General features: G+C 53.5%; 1 protein-coding gene across 4 annotated transcripts in view; it reads right to left on the reverse strand.

Annotated features, from left to right (window-relative positions):
• KLHL29 (kelch like family member 29) overlaps nucleotides 1–17,388 on the reverse strand; it is a 302,647-nt gene that overhangs the window by 128,317 nt on the left and 156,942 nt on the right. For 2 of the 4 annotated variants that reach the window (XM_026519626.4, XM_026519608.4), the window contains exon 3: nucleotides 12,334–12,663. The exons of 1 other annotated variant lie outside the window; for it this stretch is intronic. In XM_026519626.4, coding sequence (XP_026375411.2) covers nucleotides 12,334–12,618 — 285 coding nt within the window. In that variant the 5' untranslated portion in view covers nucleotides 12,619–12,663. Of the gene's footprint in view, nucleotides 1–12,333; nucleotides 12,667–17,388 lie in introns of all 4 variants that reach the window. One more of the 4 variants, XM_026519616.4, reaches the window with a different exon arrangement.

The following is a 17,388-nucleotide window of genomic DNA, read 5'->3' on the forward strand; positions in this document are numbered from 1 at the left end:
CTTTCCCCACAGCCATGGGAGCTGTCGGATCAATGCGGCCCCATCAGCCTGGTGAGGGAACTGCTGGGATCTCAAAAATGGATAATCCCGAATGCCCAGCACCGGTTGCTTCCTCAATTATTTACAAGGAACACGACGTTCAGCAATGGGACCCAATTCATAATGCCTTTTTAATGCCTTTATAACACAATATTCACAATATTCCCTTCTAATCTAACAGATGACAAGTTGCCACCATTGAATTCCCATTAATATGAATTATGGGTACAATATATTTTGCCCAATATCCTCTCCTCAGCCTCATATTGTGGGGGAATAAAATCACATCCTCAGCATACTCCTGATGTGGGTGGTGGCGGCAGTGCGAGTCTCTGCTCTGCTCCTGGCTGGGGTGAGGCTCTCTTGCCGGGCAGACGGGTGGCAGGGCCTGGGAGCTCAGTTGGGGCGAGCTGCGCTGGCTCAAATCCTCCCTCCTCCCTGCTTTCTTCTTGTCATGAGGATCCCGCTCACGACAGCAGCCTCGTAAGGAGGTAGCAACACCCTCCCCTGCGGGGGGCCGGATGGCGTAGGCCTGGACCCTGCATGACCTCATTGCATTATATGAGGAGGCTGTGCAGGGCACCCCTCACGGGATGCAGGGGGTTCACACGGGCAGAGACACTCAGAGCCCTGGCTGGCTCATAGTGAGGGCTCAATGAACATTGCTGCTGGGGGCAGTGGCAAGCCCAAGGGCACGTCTAGGGTCTTGGCTGGCTGGCAGTCCTGAGTTGCTTCCTCATGTGGTTTCTGAGAGCATGGGGCTTGAGGACTCCCCTGTGCCGGGGAGGCCCACGTGTGAAGCAGCCTCACTGCTGGCGAGACCAATGACCACCGGTGAGCACAGCACAGTTGAGGCTTTACTTGCAGCCCCAGCTCTTGGGAATGGCAGAGAAAGTGAGCACCCTCGTCCGCCAAGGGCTCCAGCACCCCCAGGACCCTCCTCCTCCAGGGCCTGGGTTCCCACTGTGCTTGGCAGTCATCTCGCTGTGGATGGGAGAGGAGCGCACGGAGGCATCTTCCCAAGGCAGTCGGGCAGCCACGTGCGTCATGGTAGGGATCCCTCAGTGACACCAGGCTCCCGACTGCCCATCCTCAGTAGTTCCTCCTCACGTTCCCATCAAGCCCCTGTCAGTGTGCGTTTGACCTCCATCCTGGCCACCATGACCAGCACCCCCATTTCTCTTAATACGGGAAATTACTCGGTGCCTCACTTTCCCTGAATTTACACAGATGTTTCCTCTCTGTTTTGACAGTGTGGCATTTATTTATTTGTAATATTTTTTCATTGGAAAATATATATGCTATCCAATTTGCCATTTTTACCATAACAAGTCCCATAACAAATAGTAGCTTTTTTGTTCTTCTCTCTGGCCCCCTAGAGCAGAGCTGAGCTCACAGAGAAGATAGCATCCAGTCTTGGCTGTTCCAACCCTGCCCGACATGAGTGGCCAGCCCACGATTCTATGGCATTTCCACTCCCCAGTCCAGGTGTAAATCTACCAAGATGACGGAGCTGCCCCCCTTGAGCTCGGGTACTGCCCCAAGCCCACCAGGCCATACCTGTGGGCAGTCGTGATGACCTAGAATGCCCTTCTGGAATGAAACAGGCCAAAGCATTCTGAAAGCAGCCACTCCAGTGGACACCAGCTGTGGACTCTGTCGTGGACCAAAACAAGAAACCCCGAGAAAGAGGCCGTGGCCTCAAAGCTCCACAGTCCCCTAAGTCCTGCATCCGAGCAGAGTATACCACACATGAGGCTTAGATGTTAAGGAAAGAGGGTGAGCTGACCAGAGAGAAAGTGAACAGAACTGCAGCAGGGCCTCTAGGAGGGATGGGGGTGCACCACAAAATCCCACACGCACTGTGGTCCTGGCCTTCGTGGTTGTTTCAGATCGCTGATGAGTAACACTGCTGCAGTGGGGAGCCTGCCGCTCTCTCTAGGAGGTGCTGTGAGCTCAGGGAAAGATGTCAATGGCAAGATGTTCAGCCAGTGGCTCATTCAACAGGTTCCACGGAGGATGGTTCTGGGCAGGGCCCAGAGAGAGCTCCATGTCCAGCTCTGCAGCTAGACTGCCCAGGCACGAGTCCCAGGCTGCTGAGTGATCTCGGTCAAGTCCCCCGGCCTGTCTCGTCTCTAATGGTGGTAATAGTAGGTACCTCAGAGGGCTATGATGAGGATTTTAAAAGTTAATGTCGGGAAAGTGGTTAGAACAGTGCCTGGAACAAAATAATTACTACATGAGCGCCTTAAATAAAACAACCAAATGCAAAAGGCTGCCAAAAATTGCAGGCAAATGGGAAAAAGTCCCAAGAAAATACTAATATTGGAGAGGAAAGTACTAGTGCTGAATAAATACTAACTTTTGTGAGCCCGTGAATCCAAACACTTTGGGAGAGATGGGAAGGGGCGCAGGACCTAGGGCAAAGGCCTTGGTATGTAAAATCCATACTGGCATCCATGTTTCATTGTTGGGACACGGGTCCCATCTGTGAGCCTGTGAAGGCTTCTTTCTGGCTCCCCATGTGGGTCTTGTCTTCAACATCCTCATCATGCCCGTCCACAGAAATTACTCAGTTTGAAGGTTGATCTGCCACGTAGGTGGAGATGATGTCAAAGGCATTCAACCTCTTGACCCCAGCAATAAATTCATTCATTCTGTCCTTACACACTTACTGAGACCCTCTATATGCTGGGCATCACATGGAGCCTATTCCTATGGAGTTCACTGCCTAATAAGGGTACAAATGAATAGATGGGTAAGTATCATATATTATAGGCATTACATAGGAACATAAACAAAAGTGTTATGGGAACAAGAGAAATAATAGCATTTTTTCCCCCACCACAGAGGTAGTAACATAGGGGCTGTCAGTTGTTGGATGAAGAGGAGTTTTTTTCTGGGTAGGCAAGAGTGAGTGGCACGTGCAAAGGCCCTGGGGCATGAGGATTCTTCTTATGTCTGGGGAATTGCAGCTAAAATGGGTGGTAGGGATGAACTGTCAAGTGACCCATGGTTTGGGCATCCAGTGTGTTGGTGGATTTCCCTCAGCCAGAAACACACAAAAACACAGGAGTGTGGCAGTAGTCATCTATGTTCTGGTGTTGGCATTTAGGGAAGCAACAGATAGCAGAATCCCTGTACAAAGCAGTGAGTGCCGAAATGAATAAGTAACAGGTAAACTGAACTCTCAAAGGTCACTGCAGCTGTTTTTGGCAAACCAATGTGCCAAGCAAGGTCTGGGAGACGGATGAAGACACCCACGCTGTCACTAGGGAGCATTCCACACAACGGACGCAGTTGAGTTTTGTTTATTTTTTTATACAACAAGGAAATGTATTAGCTCACATATTAAGAAGCCCAGAGGCAGGAAGGAATGCACATTAGGGCTTTGGTTCCATATTTCTGGAATTCTCTCTCTCTGTGTCTCTTTTTTCCTATTCCTCATGTGTTGGCTTCATCCTCGGGTTTGTAGCATGATGGTTCAAGGCATCATGTCCAGACATGACAGTACAGAAGAAGAAAGATGGCCTTGCTCTTGTGACTCTTCCTCAGAAGGAAGAAAACCTTCCTCCAAAGTCCTCAGACAGCATTACCCTCCTGTTCCATGGCTATACTTGGGTCACATGACCCTTCCTAAACCAACAATGGCTGAAGGGATTGGGATCACCGACACCTGGCTTAGAACCATCGTAATCCCAGTAGGGGCTAGGGTTCAATTTCCCCCAAACATGAGAAGTGGCGGATACCGGACCAGAACTGAGATTCTGTTAGGAAGGAAGAAGGGAAGAAAATGCACGCCAGGTAGACCGCCAGCAACATCCCGACAGACCTCGAAGGTTGTTTCATCAGGCCTGGAGAGGCTCTCCAGCTTCTGTGCTCCCACGGCGAGAGCTACCTGACCCATCTGCAGGCTTGGTCACCTTCCTGTTCCCACCCCTGCACCCAACCCGCCAGCCTGAGGGCCGCTCCTAACGGGATGAAGGAATTCTTTAAGTACTATGTCAAGAATCTGAAATCATGTTCAGGGCCAGTCTAGTGCTGGGGTGGGTTTCTTTTAACCTAGAAAAAGGCTTCCCTGTGCTCAGGTTTCTCTGCGGCCAGAGGAGCTTCCCCGGGGTAACCTGAAGGCAGATGCTGTTCTAGAACCACAGAGAGGATCACAGACGAGTCAGAGCTGGGGCCCAGGGCTGGCCAGTGTACCGGCAGAGGTGGGTAAATCTACTCTTGACGAGGGAGAGAAGCCTTCAGTGTGGGAGTCCCTGGCCCACCTTTTACAGCCAGCTGGAAGCAGACCAACCTGAGATAGCCATCGATGAAGCCAGGCTCATGAGTCTGTCCTTCTGCCCCAGCTCCTCTCAGTCACTGAAATCCATGTTTTTAAAATAAAGAAGTCAACTCTGAAAGGATGAGTGATTGGGATTCTTCCAACTGTCCCCAGCTCCTTGACTCCAGCCTCTTAGCCCAGGGGAGTCCTGTGGGCTTTGAGTCCTCACCCCTCCAGGTGCGAGGGACTCCCTCTAGCACCCCAGCTCTGTCTGGGCAGGGCAAGGAGTCTTGCTCGCTCACAACCCAAGGAGTGGCCTATGGGGAAGCCTTTGTGGCCTCTAAGGACCAAAGAGGGTGGGGGTAGGGGGTGGGGGTTAGCACGCTTAACCAAAATGCCTTGGCCTCAGAAGCACGTCTAATGAGGACCCTGAGTGGGGACTGTGGCAGCCAGCAGCCAGGGGTGTAAGTCCAGGGAGGGACGTGCTGACGACTGGCCTTCTAGTGTCTGTATGCACTCTGCTCCATCCCCAGCCCCAAGGACCCCCCTCATGGTGCCAGAGGGTCCCACATGTTCGTCCATCTCCAATAAGAGGCAGGAGAGAGGTGGCTGGAACAGCAGGGATCCCACCCCGTCGACAGGAAAGGCGTGTGCCAGGAGCCAGTGCACGCGGATGCTCTGTTGAGCACATGGGGCCCTTATTTTCCAGAGGAAAATGACGTTTCTTGCCTACGGGTTCTACAGAGGCAAATTCACGATGCAAATGAAGACGTCTAGTGGAGCCGGTAGCCAGAGCAGCCCAGGGTCCTCCAGAGCCTTCATTGCAGGGCAGCCAACGGGACGCTGAAACTGATGGATCATCTGCCTCATTACATCCGTTTAGCTCTGTGGGGACTTCACAGTGACTCTTCTCGGTTGCATTATGCTTTGGGGGGGCTCACGCCAGTTTGGCGGCTTGTGTCATGAAAGTGAGTAAAACAGGGACAGGGTCAGCCTGGGTTTGCAGGAAATTCTCCTCCCTGAAATTAAATGAAATCTGTAGATGCTGATGGTGAACGAATTATACCGAGGGGTATTCAGCTCTTCTTTTTATGTTTATTTCCCCGAGTTATTTTTAGCATTACAGACAGTTCCCAGTTAGCAAACGGGTTGGGTTCTGAAAGTTCATTTGTAATTTGGCTGTTTAGATTTTGGAACATACTTTCCCTATAAAAAACTATGTTATAAATGGTGATGAGACTCCCAGACTAGTTCTCCAAAGCCTATTTAACCCATAATGTAGCTAAAATACTGTCCTTTCGCAATGAAAAAAAAATTGTTTAATTGCAACATGAGTAATTAAGTAAAACAGGGAAAACCATTAAAAGTGAATAAGAAGTAGATTTATGTTCATCTTGAATGATGCTGTTTGCAGAAAACCTAATTTAAGAAGAGCCCTTTCCAAGGGCTTTTTGGGATATTGCACAGGATTTAGCCTATTAGGGAGAAAGAGCCGTTGGGCCGCCCAATTTTCGGCTACTGAACGTTTGCACCACAAAACTGGCTCCCTTTCCTGATTTCAGGCTTGTCAGTACGTCTTGCCATGCAGATTCTCACAGGGAGAAATTTACTGGCCAAAATCCATGAAGGTGGTCTCCTTGGGATGGATTTTTAAAATTCTGGGCCTTGGTTACCAGCATCTGTCTGTGAGAACGTCTTGGGAACAGTGATGTCCCAGTCCCACTGACTCTGGGGGCCATGACAGGATCACGGAGGGCCAAGTCCTGGCCAGCAGTGGATTCTCAAGGTAAATGCACCCTGCAGGGTTCCCTGGGGGCCAGCTGCCCCTCCTTCTCTCTGGTAACACAATTCTTGCTGGGCACCTTCTTTCAGACCTCACCAGGCAGCTCTTGGCGTAGGTGGGAGGTGTGTAATCCAGGAGTATACGAGTCACGTGTGGGTCCCATATTGATTTCCCACACCAGGCCATGTACAGGATGGTAGCAGATTGACCCTATCCTTTCTGCTGGAGGCAGGCGAGCCTTGGCTTTACGCAAGTGTGCTGGGAAGCCTAGGGGTATGTTGCAAAAATGACCACAAATCTTCCCAGCCCTAGACGCCCGGCCCGCTGCAGTGCAGTGCTACAGCACGTCCTATCAAGAAGTAGGGTCTCTTTGCCCACTCCTTGAATCTGGCTTGGCCACAAGACCTCTTTGGCCAGTGGGATTTTAGCAAATGTGCCTCAAGCAGAGGTTACAAAAGCCCTTGAGCTTCGCCCTCCTGCCTCTCTTGGAAGCCTGAGAGCACCGTGTGAACAAGCCTGAGCTAGCTGGATGGAGGACGGCAGGCCCCACGGAGGAGAACGGGTACACACTGGCTGGCAGTCTGCAAAGCACAGATGTGTGAGCGAGGCCATTCTAGATCAGCCGGCCTCAGTCAACCTGCAGCTGACCACAGACCAATGAGAGAGCCAGCCCGGGCCAGAACTGACAGCCAACTCATAGAACTGTGAAAGTGTAAGCCACTACATTTTCAGATGATTCTTCCTAGCAAAAGCTAACTTATCTACACACCTGGCTCTAGTCAATGAGCTCTCCTGGCAGCTTTCTTCTGGAATCTAGAAGAATTCCTGTGGCTCACCCCTTACAAATGCGGATGACTACATTGTCTTCTCCCCTCTTTTTGCCCCCTCAGTCACACATTTAAAGTGCAAGCCCCTCAGGTCTGCCCGCCCTACACTGTAGGTTTTGAAACGGGTGCTCTGGAAATCATGACATTTTTCAATGGTACACATTTCGTGACTGACAGATGGGTTTTAAGTCAATGAAGATAGAATCCAAACCGTGGCTGCAGCTCAACGTTCAGGCAAAACCCATTAGCTCGGCACGAACATGCACAAAAGCTGTCTCACAGCGCATGATCAGTGCCTGATCGTTTATCACAAGGGAAATCACACATTCTCATTCACAGAGCAAGAACAGTCTTCTGGATAAAATCACGCACAGTCTGGAAATTCACCACAAAAGGGACTTGAGTGATTCTCCCAGCCGAGCCCACTCAGCAGCCTTTGATTTTCAGTGTGAATACAAGAGGAAACGGAGGTCTGCTTCTCATTCCGTAACCATGCAAAAGCATCCCTTATCCGTTCACGGAGGCGCCGGACCACGCGAGGGGGAGGGGCCGGCCGGGCGGGGCCTTAAGGTCATTCGCCTGATTCCCCACGGAAATCCCAGATCATCTCCCCCAGCCGGGGCATCTCTCCATAGAACCTAGAGTGCACGGGGAAAGACCCTGCGGCCGGTGCCATCTCCCTAGTGACACATATCCACCCTGAAAGCCCCAAATGCTCATAAATGTAAAAGAAATCGGGGTGTTTGGTGCTCCCGGGACGGAGCCTACAGATTTCACGGCCCCTTTCGGTTTTCCCTGGGCCTCCTACACCGGCTGTCTCTCTCTTCCCAGCCCAGATTTATTTTCAAGGGCTTAGCTCTGAGGAACGACGGGAATGTTTCAGCATGAGTGCTCCTGACCACAAGGAAAAAAGCCCCCAACACATTTCACAGACATCAGCCAGGATTCTGCAAAGTCCATTCTTTCAAGAACAAAATTGCATTTTATGAAGCCGTCCCTTTTCTGTTTCATCTGTCAGGCAGGTTTGCCGAGAATAATTTAAATTTCATGCAGAGCAACTGCGGGGCAGCAGGGTTTCCCCTCCACCCCGCAAACAGGGCCTGGCCTTGGAGCCTCATTTCTGCTTCTCGGGGCCACTCTCCTCCCGGGGGCTTGACAGCCTGAAGCCCACAGCGGCCATCGTGGGCCAGGCGCGGGGCTGTCCCAGCTCTCGGTGTCCTCATGCCTCTCCAGTCAGGGGAGGGGACGGTCCACAGAGGGCCCCCACCAGTGCCAACCGCCAGGGGGCCGGTTTCACCCCACGTGTATGGACACTTGGTCCGACCCGATCTCTGATGTAGCTTTTTAAAATTAACTTTTATTGAGTGCTTTGATGGATAGCAGGTGCTGTTCTAAGCTTTCCCACACATCCTAATTCAACCGGTCCCCACAACCTCTTCCCGAGGAAGATACTATTCTTATTCCCATTTTATAGACGAGACTCAGAAACATAGTCCGCTCCTAAGAGGCAGAGGTAGGATTCAAATCCGGTTCTGTCTGATGCGACAGCTTGAAGCTCTTGATAGCTCTGCAATGTGGAGTCGACAGAACCTTTGGGCTCCTTTTCCCCACCTCACCCAAGAGGTAAATATGCCCATTTTCTTGCACACTGGTGTTTGCTGTCAGGTAGGTGGTTGAAGGGATGGAAAAGTTATCGTCACAATGCTGCACTAACGGTTACCATGGAGAACGCACTGTGCCAGGCAGCCTGCGGAGAGGAAAGGAGCCAGCCCAGGCGGTCCGCTTCTCACTCACCAGGGGCCCTCGGCAAGCCTGATTTCCTCTGGGCCTCACTCTTCTGACCGGCAAAATAGAGGGGCCGGAGGGCACGGTCACTCTGCTTCTCTCAGGCTCTGGGGACGTGAGAGTGTGTGTGTGTGTGTGTGTGTGTGTGTGTGTGTGTGTGTTGCCTCTGGTCACATTCTCCCCCTGCCTCAGTGGCTTAGGAATATCTGCTTGTCCAACTGTCCTTTCATCAAAGACCAGCAAGAAATCCTCAGGCCACAGAAAAATGAAGAAACATAAAAATCAGCTCAGGCTTAAGGCAGCAGTGACAGAAAGAATTGTCATCACCTCACGCACCAGCCGAAGGGAGCCTCGCCAGCCTTCCCTACCCCGGGGAGCTGGAACTGTCCCCCACGGCGTGGCAGAAGCAGCCCCAGCTCTGAGGGTGAGCGGGTGGCCAGGCCCGTGGGACTCGGGGCAGGAGAGGCGCAGGCCGTCTCGGCATGGGTGGTGATGGCGTAGGATGTCAGCTCCCAGCCCCCAGAGAGATGTGACACCCTGCTCCATGCCCAGCCCAGGGAGTTGCTAAGGTCTGACAGTACTAACACTTGTCCCTGAGGGTCACCTTGGGGACCTTCCCCTGAGTCCTCAGGTGTGACTGGCCTGCATATGGCACCAGACCCTTCACTGAGGAAGGCAGGCCAGTATGTTCAAGCCCCCATTGCCACACTCCAGGGTAGCAGGAATACGCAGCTCTGCTCTGGCTCCCATGCAGCCCTGTCCCCCAAACCCTTCCACCAGAGTGGGGTCTCGGCCCTGTATACACACTGGTCTTTCCTTGGAGGACGGAGTCCCGTGGCTGAAAAAGCTTTAAAATCCCTTGACTCCATCATCAAGCTTACTAGGTGATGTGGACTCAAGGTCAGTTTGGGGTCCACTGGATGCCCTCTAGCTTCTCTTGCTGCCATGATGTCACCTTGGTCATGTCATGCCTCCACGTCACAGACCAATGTGAGCTCTAACCACTCAGAAACACAATCTGCTTTCCCCACCTGCTTGGGCCCTAGCTCCTGTTTCTTATCGGAAGACTTACCTTTTTCTCTTGGTGAGGTTAGAAATGATCCCTCTTCTCTACAGGGGCAAGTCCTTGTCCCCTAGGCTTCTCCTGAGTGACAGTGACAACAGTGGCAGTGGTGGCAACAACTATGTGCCCGGCTTGGCTTTGTGCTGAGCACTGTATCTATGTTTGAACTCACACAACACTCACAACAACTCTGGTAGGCAGGTGCAACTCCTGTTCCCGTTTGACAGAAGCGAGGCCCAGAGAGGCGAGGCTAACCCGTCCAGGGCCGCGCGGCTAGCAAGGGATGGAGCAGAGTTCAAACCTGGGCAGGCTGGCTCCACAGTCTGTCTTTATCCACAACACTGAGCTGCTTCTGCCAATAACCTCAACCGGGGAGACATTCTCAGGTCATTTGGTCACACTGTCCAGGCCGCAAACCTGTCATATCCTGACCTGTGCGTTCCCCAAGGGCAAGAGCTAGACCTTGGCTACTCGGTCAAGACACAGCTTGTTGACCACAGATACCTCGGGTTGGGCCTGCCTGTCAACTGATGTGGCACTGGCAAGGGGTTAGACAAATAGGCTGGGGGACAGGCATCTGGCGGGGGCAGCCACTTGGCCAGATGTCAGAGAGGCACCACGGCCCAAATTCAGTGACAGCGTCCTGGACAGAAGCTGCTGCTGGCTGCTGTCCTTCCTCTCCCCTGCATACCCTGTTCTCCTGAGCGCCTCGAAAAATCCAGGGTGGAAGCAGGCACCTTTGTTTGATCAGATTAGCTCCTGCAGGTCTGGAGCTGGGCTGGAGATGGTTACAGAGGGGACACGTGCCCAGGAGCTGGCTGTCCCACAGGCATGAACTTTCGCCCCTTCCCCCCTCCCAGTCCCCCAGGGCAGTCCTCCCCAGACGCTGTTTTCTATCAGAGGCTGGGTTCCTTTCCCCCCATGTGCAGTGGTTTGGGGCCCCGCCAGTGAGGGGCGCTCACTGCCAAGTGCCTTCCAGCACCCTGGCCTGGAGGGCCATGCCCCTGCCCCAGGCGCAGCCCCACAGCATCCCTAAAAAGGCCTCCACCCAGAGAGGGCCGGAATCATTCAGTGGGCTTCCAGGTCCAGCTTCTCTCTCTGCCGACATGGAGCCCCTGGCGGTCAGCTCCAGAAGCTGCCATTGTCCAGATGGCCAACAGCTGGCCTTCCTGAGCGGCTGCCAGATGTGGCTGGCGGGGCGGCTGGCTGGCTCCACCAGGCAGAGAGGTCAGTGCATCGGGCCAGGCCCGGGGGCCGGCGTCCAGGGAAGGAATGCGTTCGGCTGGTCTGGGGGCGTCGTGCCTGAATAACCCTCCATCTCCTCTCCCCCGCCCGACATTCCTTCCCTCCCCACCTCAGTGGGGAGGTGTTTTCATAACAGGAAAATAAAATCAATAAGGCACTGCAGCAAGATGTCAGCGTGCGCCGAGCTGGCCTCCAATAGCTCCATTGTCTCGGGCCTCCGCTGGGCCCTGGGCCGGCCGCGCTCCGTTATTAATGGGAAGCAGGGCTGAAAGGGAGTTTTGAAAATCACGGAGACAAAGGCGCAGCACACCTGGAGCGCGGCTTTCCCACACCACGGCCACCTCACAATGGCCGCGCCGGGCCTCCCCCGCCTTAACTTCTCCCGCAACTTTTATGAAAGCAGGGAAGAAAGCACTAGACACGCACACACACACGTGCACACACACATGCACACACGCACACACACGCACACGCTGGCTCGCAGAGGGCTCCAGCAGGCCACTCGGAATGGCTAGCAGAGGCCAAGGCGGCCTACGGAGCCCCTGTTCGGCTAAGGAAACATGACGGTCACAAACGGGGCTTTCTGCCCCCGCATGGGCCCGTCCCTGGAGGGTTCTGGCTGCCTGGGGGGCTCTGAGCTGCGTGAGGGGGACCAGCTCAGCCTGAAGCCAGGCGAGAGCCTTGGTGCCATCATCGTTTCAGTCTCTCTGTTAGTAACACAGCCTGGTTTCTGCTGTCATTGCCAAGACTGGAGGCCCAAGGCCTGGTCCCCAAGGAAGGGCCAGCTGTGGACCAGCTCATAGACTTGGTGTGTCTCACTATCCCCAGCCATCAGGTGGGGGACGAAAGTACTGATTCACGCGGTCGTCTGAGGCTGGGAAGACACAATGGCCAGGACAATTCTTAGCAGAGTAGTTAATAAGTAGTAGATTTATGACCATTTATGCCAGACTGCTGGTCACTATCTTCTTGCAAACCCAAGTCACTGGCACCCCAGGAGGACTTGCGTGGTCTAAAGTCACCTATATAGTGAATCATTACGGCCAAATTGGAGCTCACCATCCCTACACGCATTTAATCCACATGGCATGGGACGACGAGCGGCTTCAGACCTGCTTGTCTTACAATTAGTCGCAGAGAGAGACTACAGCAAATGAAACCATGTGAACCTTCAACAGCTGGCCAGCCCAGCTCCAGGGACGCCAATAGTCTGGGGAACACGGTGGCCAGGGCCCAGGCTGTGAGCCTGCAGAGCCGGCCCGGGCCTTCAGGGGAAGCAGGGCCCCCGTGCCCAGCTCCTGCTCAGAGAGGCCACTGGGCTTACCTTGGTGGTGACGGCGGAAGCAGAGCTGGCCACAAGGCTGGTGATGGCCTCGCCACTGCCGGTAGTGCAGGGAGCCGGGGCCGTGGCAGGCGTGGGCAGCCGGGAGGGCACCACAGGCAGTGGCAGGAGGCCGGGCCGGGCACTGAGGCTACTGGCCGTGCCGCCACCGGCCCCGGCCGTGGCATTGCAGATGCTGGTGGTCCCATGTGTCCCGTTGGCACTCCACTCGCGACGGTCCCAGCCCACCCGGTAATCTCTTTCGAAGCGGCTGTGGTGCCGGGACATCTTGGTGGGCCGTGGCTGCTCCTCACAGGGAAACAGAGGCCGGACCTGCTGGCACAGAGTGGAGAGGAGGTGATTTAGACCAACAGCAGCCCTGCTAGGATGCCAGGAGGGCAGCAATGCCCATCAGCATCCGGTAAGCACCTTCTCTGTGTGCAAGAAGGGCTTTCAAACGATAGCTGATGTCATATTCACAGCAAGCCCACAATGCATGGACCATTAGCCCCACGTCACAGAGGGGGAATAAAGGATCTGTCCAGGATCGCAGGGCAAAAATGTGGTAGACAAGATTTGAACCCAGTCTCAGTTGAGGAGTAATGCGTTCTGTTCCGCACGTCACATTGCCCTGAAGGATGCACGTGTGCTCGCTTTAACTGTGGTTGGGATTTTATCCCAACCATCCCCACCGTGCAAACAAGATCCCGGAGACTCCTCAACCCCATGATGGGGAGGGAAGCCGCATCTGCAGACTCCCTTCCTAGTGGACAAGATCCTTTATGTAAACCTCACTGTATCCTTATAGTAGCCTCTGAACTGGCCAGGCACTGCTCATTCCCGGTTTATGGACCAGGGAGCTGGTTGAGAATAAGTGACTTCCCTGAGGTCAGAGACGTAGGAAGGGAGAAGGCGGCCAAGATGTCTGGCTTTCAGACGCAGCTCAATGTAGGACTCCAGTCTGAAAACGTGTTAAGCCCCTGGGTGTTAAAAGTTCTTTATAACCCTATGATTCAGTCGCAGGCACAAGAGACCCCCATGCTCCCTGCGAACCAGACATCTCCCATGCGACTTTCCTGAGTATCCGAATGGAAGGCCCTCGGTGTTGTCATGGAGACCCAGACACACCAGGATACTGAGGTCCTCCTGCACCACGAGGATTGGGCTTTGCTCACCATCGCGGTGACTTGCCTGGCTTCTTGCCCAGCCTGGGTCCGATGTCACCCTCGGTCATGAAGGATGTAAAGATACAGGAGAGGCCGACTCGGCCAGAGAAGCCACAGCAAGCCTGAGGCAGAGGGGAGAGGTAACGGTAGAGCCCTGGCACAGTGGGCAGTGGGGGTGGGGTCTGCCCTGCACATCACATCCTCAGCTCCGGCCACTGCTCGGGTTCAGCTTTGACTCTTCCACTCTGCTACTACTTCCTGTCTGGGGTGCGAGCTCCTGGAGGTCCGAGATAGCTCCTGGCTCATTTTCCTATCCTGCAAATCCAGCTCAGTCATGGTGGGTGGGGTGGGGTCTGGAATTATTGGCTGGTGGGTAGACAGGCCACCTATTTTAAAAATTTCTATCAATCCTGATCCTGCTCTGGTCTCTGCACACCAGATCTGGTTGTCGACTTCTACTGACATGGAGCCTGGGCCTCACCCTCGTGACCTGCTACCTCCGTGCTACTTGTGCGGTTGGTGGGTCCTGGCAGCCACCGTCCCCTCCCCCTTGGCACCGCTCCCTCCTCCAGGCACAAGGAACACACGGAAGCAGAGCTGACCGTGACCTCTTCAAGTGGATGGGGGGCTCCTTGTTCATTTTATCATTACGCTTCACAGCTTATGCCACGCCACAACATTATTTCTTCATCTATTCAATCTTACATAATAAAAAATAAAAACGAATCCCCCATTGACCACCTCCTCACAGGCTTCTCTTGAGAGAGTTGCTTAAATAGCTCTCCTCACTTTTCTGCCTCCTGCCAGGCTGCACCGTGCTCTGGTGTAGTTTTTGCTCTGCCCACTCCTTGGGAGTTGGTCTCACCGATGTCACGAATGATTGGCTTATAAAATCCCATGGCACACTCACGCCTTGTCTTCTCTCACATTTGGCATGGTTGATCTCTCTCTCTTTCTCGAAACCTCTTCTCTGTGGTTTCTGAGACATCAAGCTCCCTCCTCATTTTGTTCTCCTTGGCAAGCAACTCTTTCTCGGCTCATCCTTGGCGATCCGTTATTTCCTCCTCTTCTTTTCCCACCCTACGTGCTCTCCTTGGACAATCTCATCGGCTGTCACCTCTTTCCCTGATGGCTCTCAAGGCGACATTGCTAGCTCCCTGTCCCTCCTAAGCACCACACACTGTCCTGCAGTCGGAAGTACACCTTTACCTGGCTGCCCCGCAGGTACCTCAGTACTGGATGTCCCAGAATGAACTCATTGCTCTTTTGCCCACTCATTCTCAGGAATTCCCTCTTGCAGACAGGAAGTCCTATCTGCTCTGCAAGCCCATGTCCCCATTTCCATTCATATATTCGACAGTGAGGTCTTTGATTCTGTCGCCCCAGCTGCTTCTCAAATCTGCCCCCCTCCCTCTGCACGTCCACCACCCCGACTCGTTGTGTCTCACATAGATTATTTCCACCAGTATCCCTGCTCCAATCTTCCAGTCTTGTCCGTCTTACCCATTCTCTACCCAACTGCCCTTATGACTTTTTTTATTTTTTAAAGATGTATTTATTTATTTGAGAGAGAGTGTGTGCCAGTGGGGGTTGGAGGCGAAGCAGAGGGCGAGTCTCAAGCAGACTCTGTGCTGAGCACGGAGCCTGATGCGGGTTCAATCTCACGATCCTGAGATCATACCCTGAGCCGAAACCAAAAGTTGGATGCTTAACCGACGGAGCCACCCAGGTGCCATACCCTTGTGATGTGTTTTAAAAGCATAAATCTGATTACCATACTTTACTCTCCTGCTTTAAATCTTATCCTTCAGAATAAGGTCCAGACTTCTCAGTGTGGCCCAGGAGACACCTGAGGATTCTGGGGTCACCGTCCACTCTTCCCATCCCGGGGTAATGCCCGGCCATTCCAAACACCTTACTCATTTCTGAAGGCATCATGCCCCCTCTCAGCTTGGGGGTCAAGCCCGTGTTGCTCCTTTGCCAGGAATGGATTCCCTCTCTTTCCATAGCCAAGCCCTGCATATCTGTTATGACTCAGCTCAGGCACTACTCTTCTAGGAGGCTTCATTGACCCACCTCCTCCAGAACAGGCAAGAAGCCCCCCTCAGTCCCCCTGGACACCCGGCCCCCACCACCATCCCAGCATCGATGGTTGTGGTATAGTTGCTACCTGGAGAACAGTCCCTGGCTTATTGTCTTTGTAACCCTAGCACTTAACACAGATTCCGGCTGGGATAGAAGGGTATTCAGTACACACTTGCTGAATGAATAAACAAATGTTTATTTCTTCTTAATTGCTGAATGCTTCCAGAAGAGACAAACACATTTGTGTGATGGGAGAAGCTCAGAACAAACACCTTGAGTCTCCCAACTGGAAATTCCGTGTAGGTACCAGGGTAAGCAAATGTCCTCTTCCTGGTAGGTCAGACCTGGAGCCTCCAAGGATGGCTCCGAAGGAGCATGGAATCTCTGCATGTCCAGGGTCACCTGGACCCCATAGCTTAGGCTCCCATTCCCAAGATTCACCTGCAAGGCTCTTTCTAATGATCAGCACCTCAGGGCAGTTGCCTAGTTTGGATGCTAAGTATGGCAGAGATGATGTCACAAGGTTCACCACACCGTGACCTCTCTCCAACCACCCAGGAAGACATCCCTACTGCCTCCTTTGCAGTTAGGTCGGGAATCACACATCTGAAGTCAGGCAGATAGAATGAGTGAGGAGGAGATGGAGAATATTCCCAGACCTGGCCCTTTAAGAGCATCTTCTGTTAACCTCAGCTCCCTTCACCTGCCATGGCAACCTTGGAAGTGCAAGAGGGTTGCCCCACCAGCACTGGACTTGGCACAATTGGAACAAAAACCTTCATCGTGTTAAGGCACTGAGATTGTGAGGTTATTTGTTACTGAGGCTTAGCCCAGCCCTATTGATACCCTAAGTCAGCACTCACCTTCCCACAAAACAACCCAACTTCACATATTGTCAAGGAAATCATCTTCCAGCTGATGAGGATGGAGATGAGGAGGGCAGGCTTGAGATGTGCCCACAGGTGGGCAGAGCATGCTTGGGAGCAGGTCAACGGGGCCTCCTTAACCCCAAGGACACCTCCGATGGCCCTAGAGCCCATCAGCTTGCTGTCAGGGACCACCTGTTCCAGCGCAGCGTGGCTCCAATGGCACCCACGGACCCATCAGCCAGCACCTCCCGCCGCCCCGCCCGCTGCTCATCTCTTCAAGGCTCTGAACCACGCTAGAGAGAAGCTGGAGGGGACTCAGGCAGCTGGAGGCCACACAGTCTGGTTTGAGCCTCATTAAGTGTATTCAAAACAAAGGTCAACTCTTTGCATGCCAGGTTTGGGTTAGACTCCATTCCTCCATTTAACTTCCCCTTTCAAACAGAATGAAAGAAGCGTGTTGCACAGTTTACCTTGAGGGGACGGCGGACTGCCAGCTCCAGAGGTGGCAACCTCAATGTTTCCTGCTGGGCACAGAGCCAGCGTGTCAAAAAGGTCCCGTGTGCCCACACGTGCGCCCGGGGTGGTGGGGGAGGCAGCAGGAAGTGCTCATTGGGGCAGGAGGAGGCCCCACGTGCACAGGGCACCTCAGACAAGACTGCTCAAGCAATTACAGACAGAACACACAGATGTGCTTCCTTGTCAGGGTGAGCACCTCTTCCTGGCAGGCTGCTGGCGAGCTGGCAGAGCCTGGCACGGGGCCCTTCACCGAGAGACGGAGGGCAGTCTGAGAAGCAGCCGTTTCTCTGAGTATTGGGTGTACTTCTAGCTGCTATGCCGAACCTTCGTCCACCACCTGTCTCTAGATCCCCAAGCTCCCTGTTGCTCCCCTTTCTGCGCTCCTGATGCCCAGATCTGAACCATGCCTGATCTCTACTCTG

This window comes from Ursus arctos, unplaced genomic scaffold, assembly GCF_023065955.2.
Source record: "Ursus arctos isolate Adak ecotype North America unplaced genomic scaffold, UrsArc2.0 scaffold_8, whole genome shotgun sequence".
Taxonomy (NCBI): Eukaryota; Metazoa; Chordata; class Mammalia; order Carnivora; family Ursidae; genus Ursus; species Ursus arctos.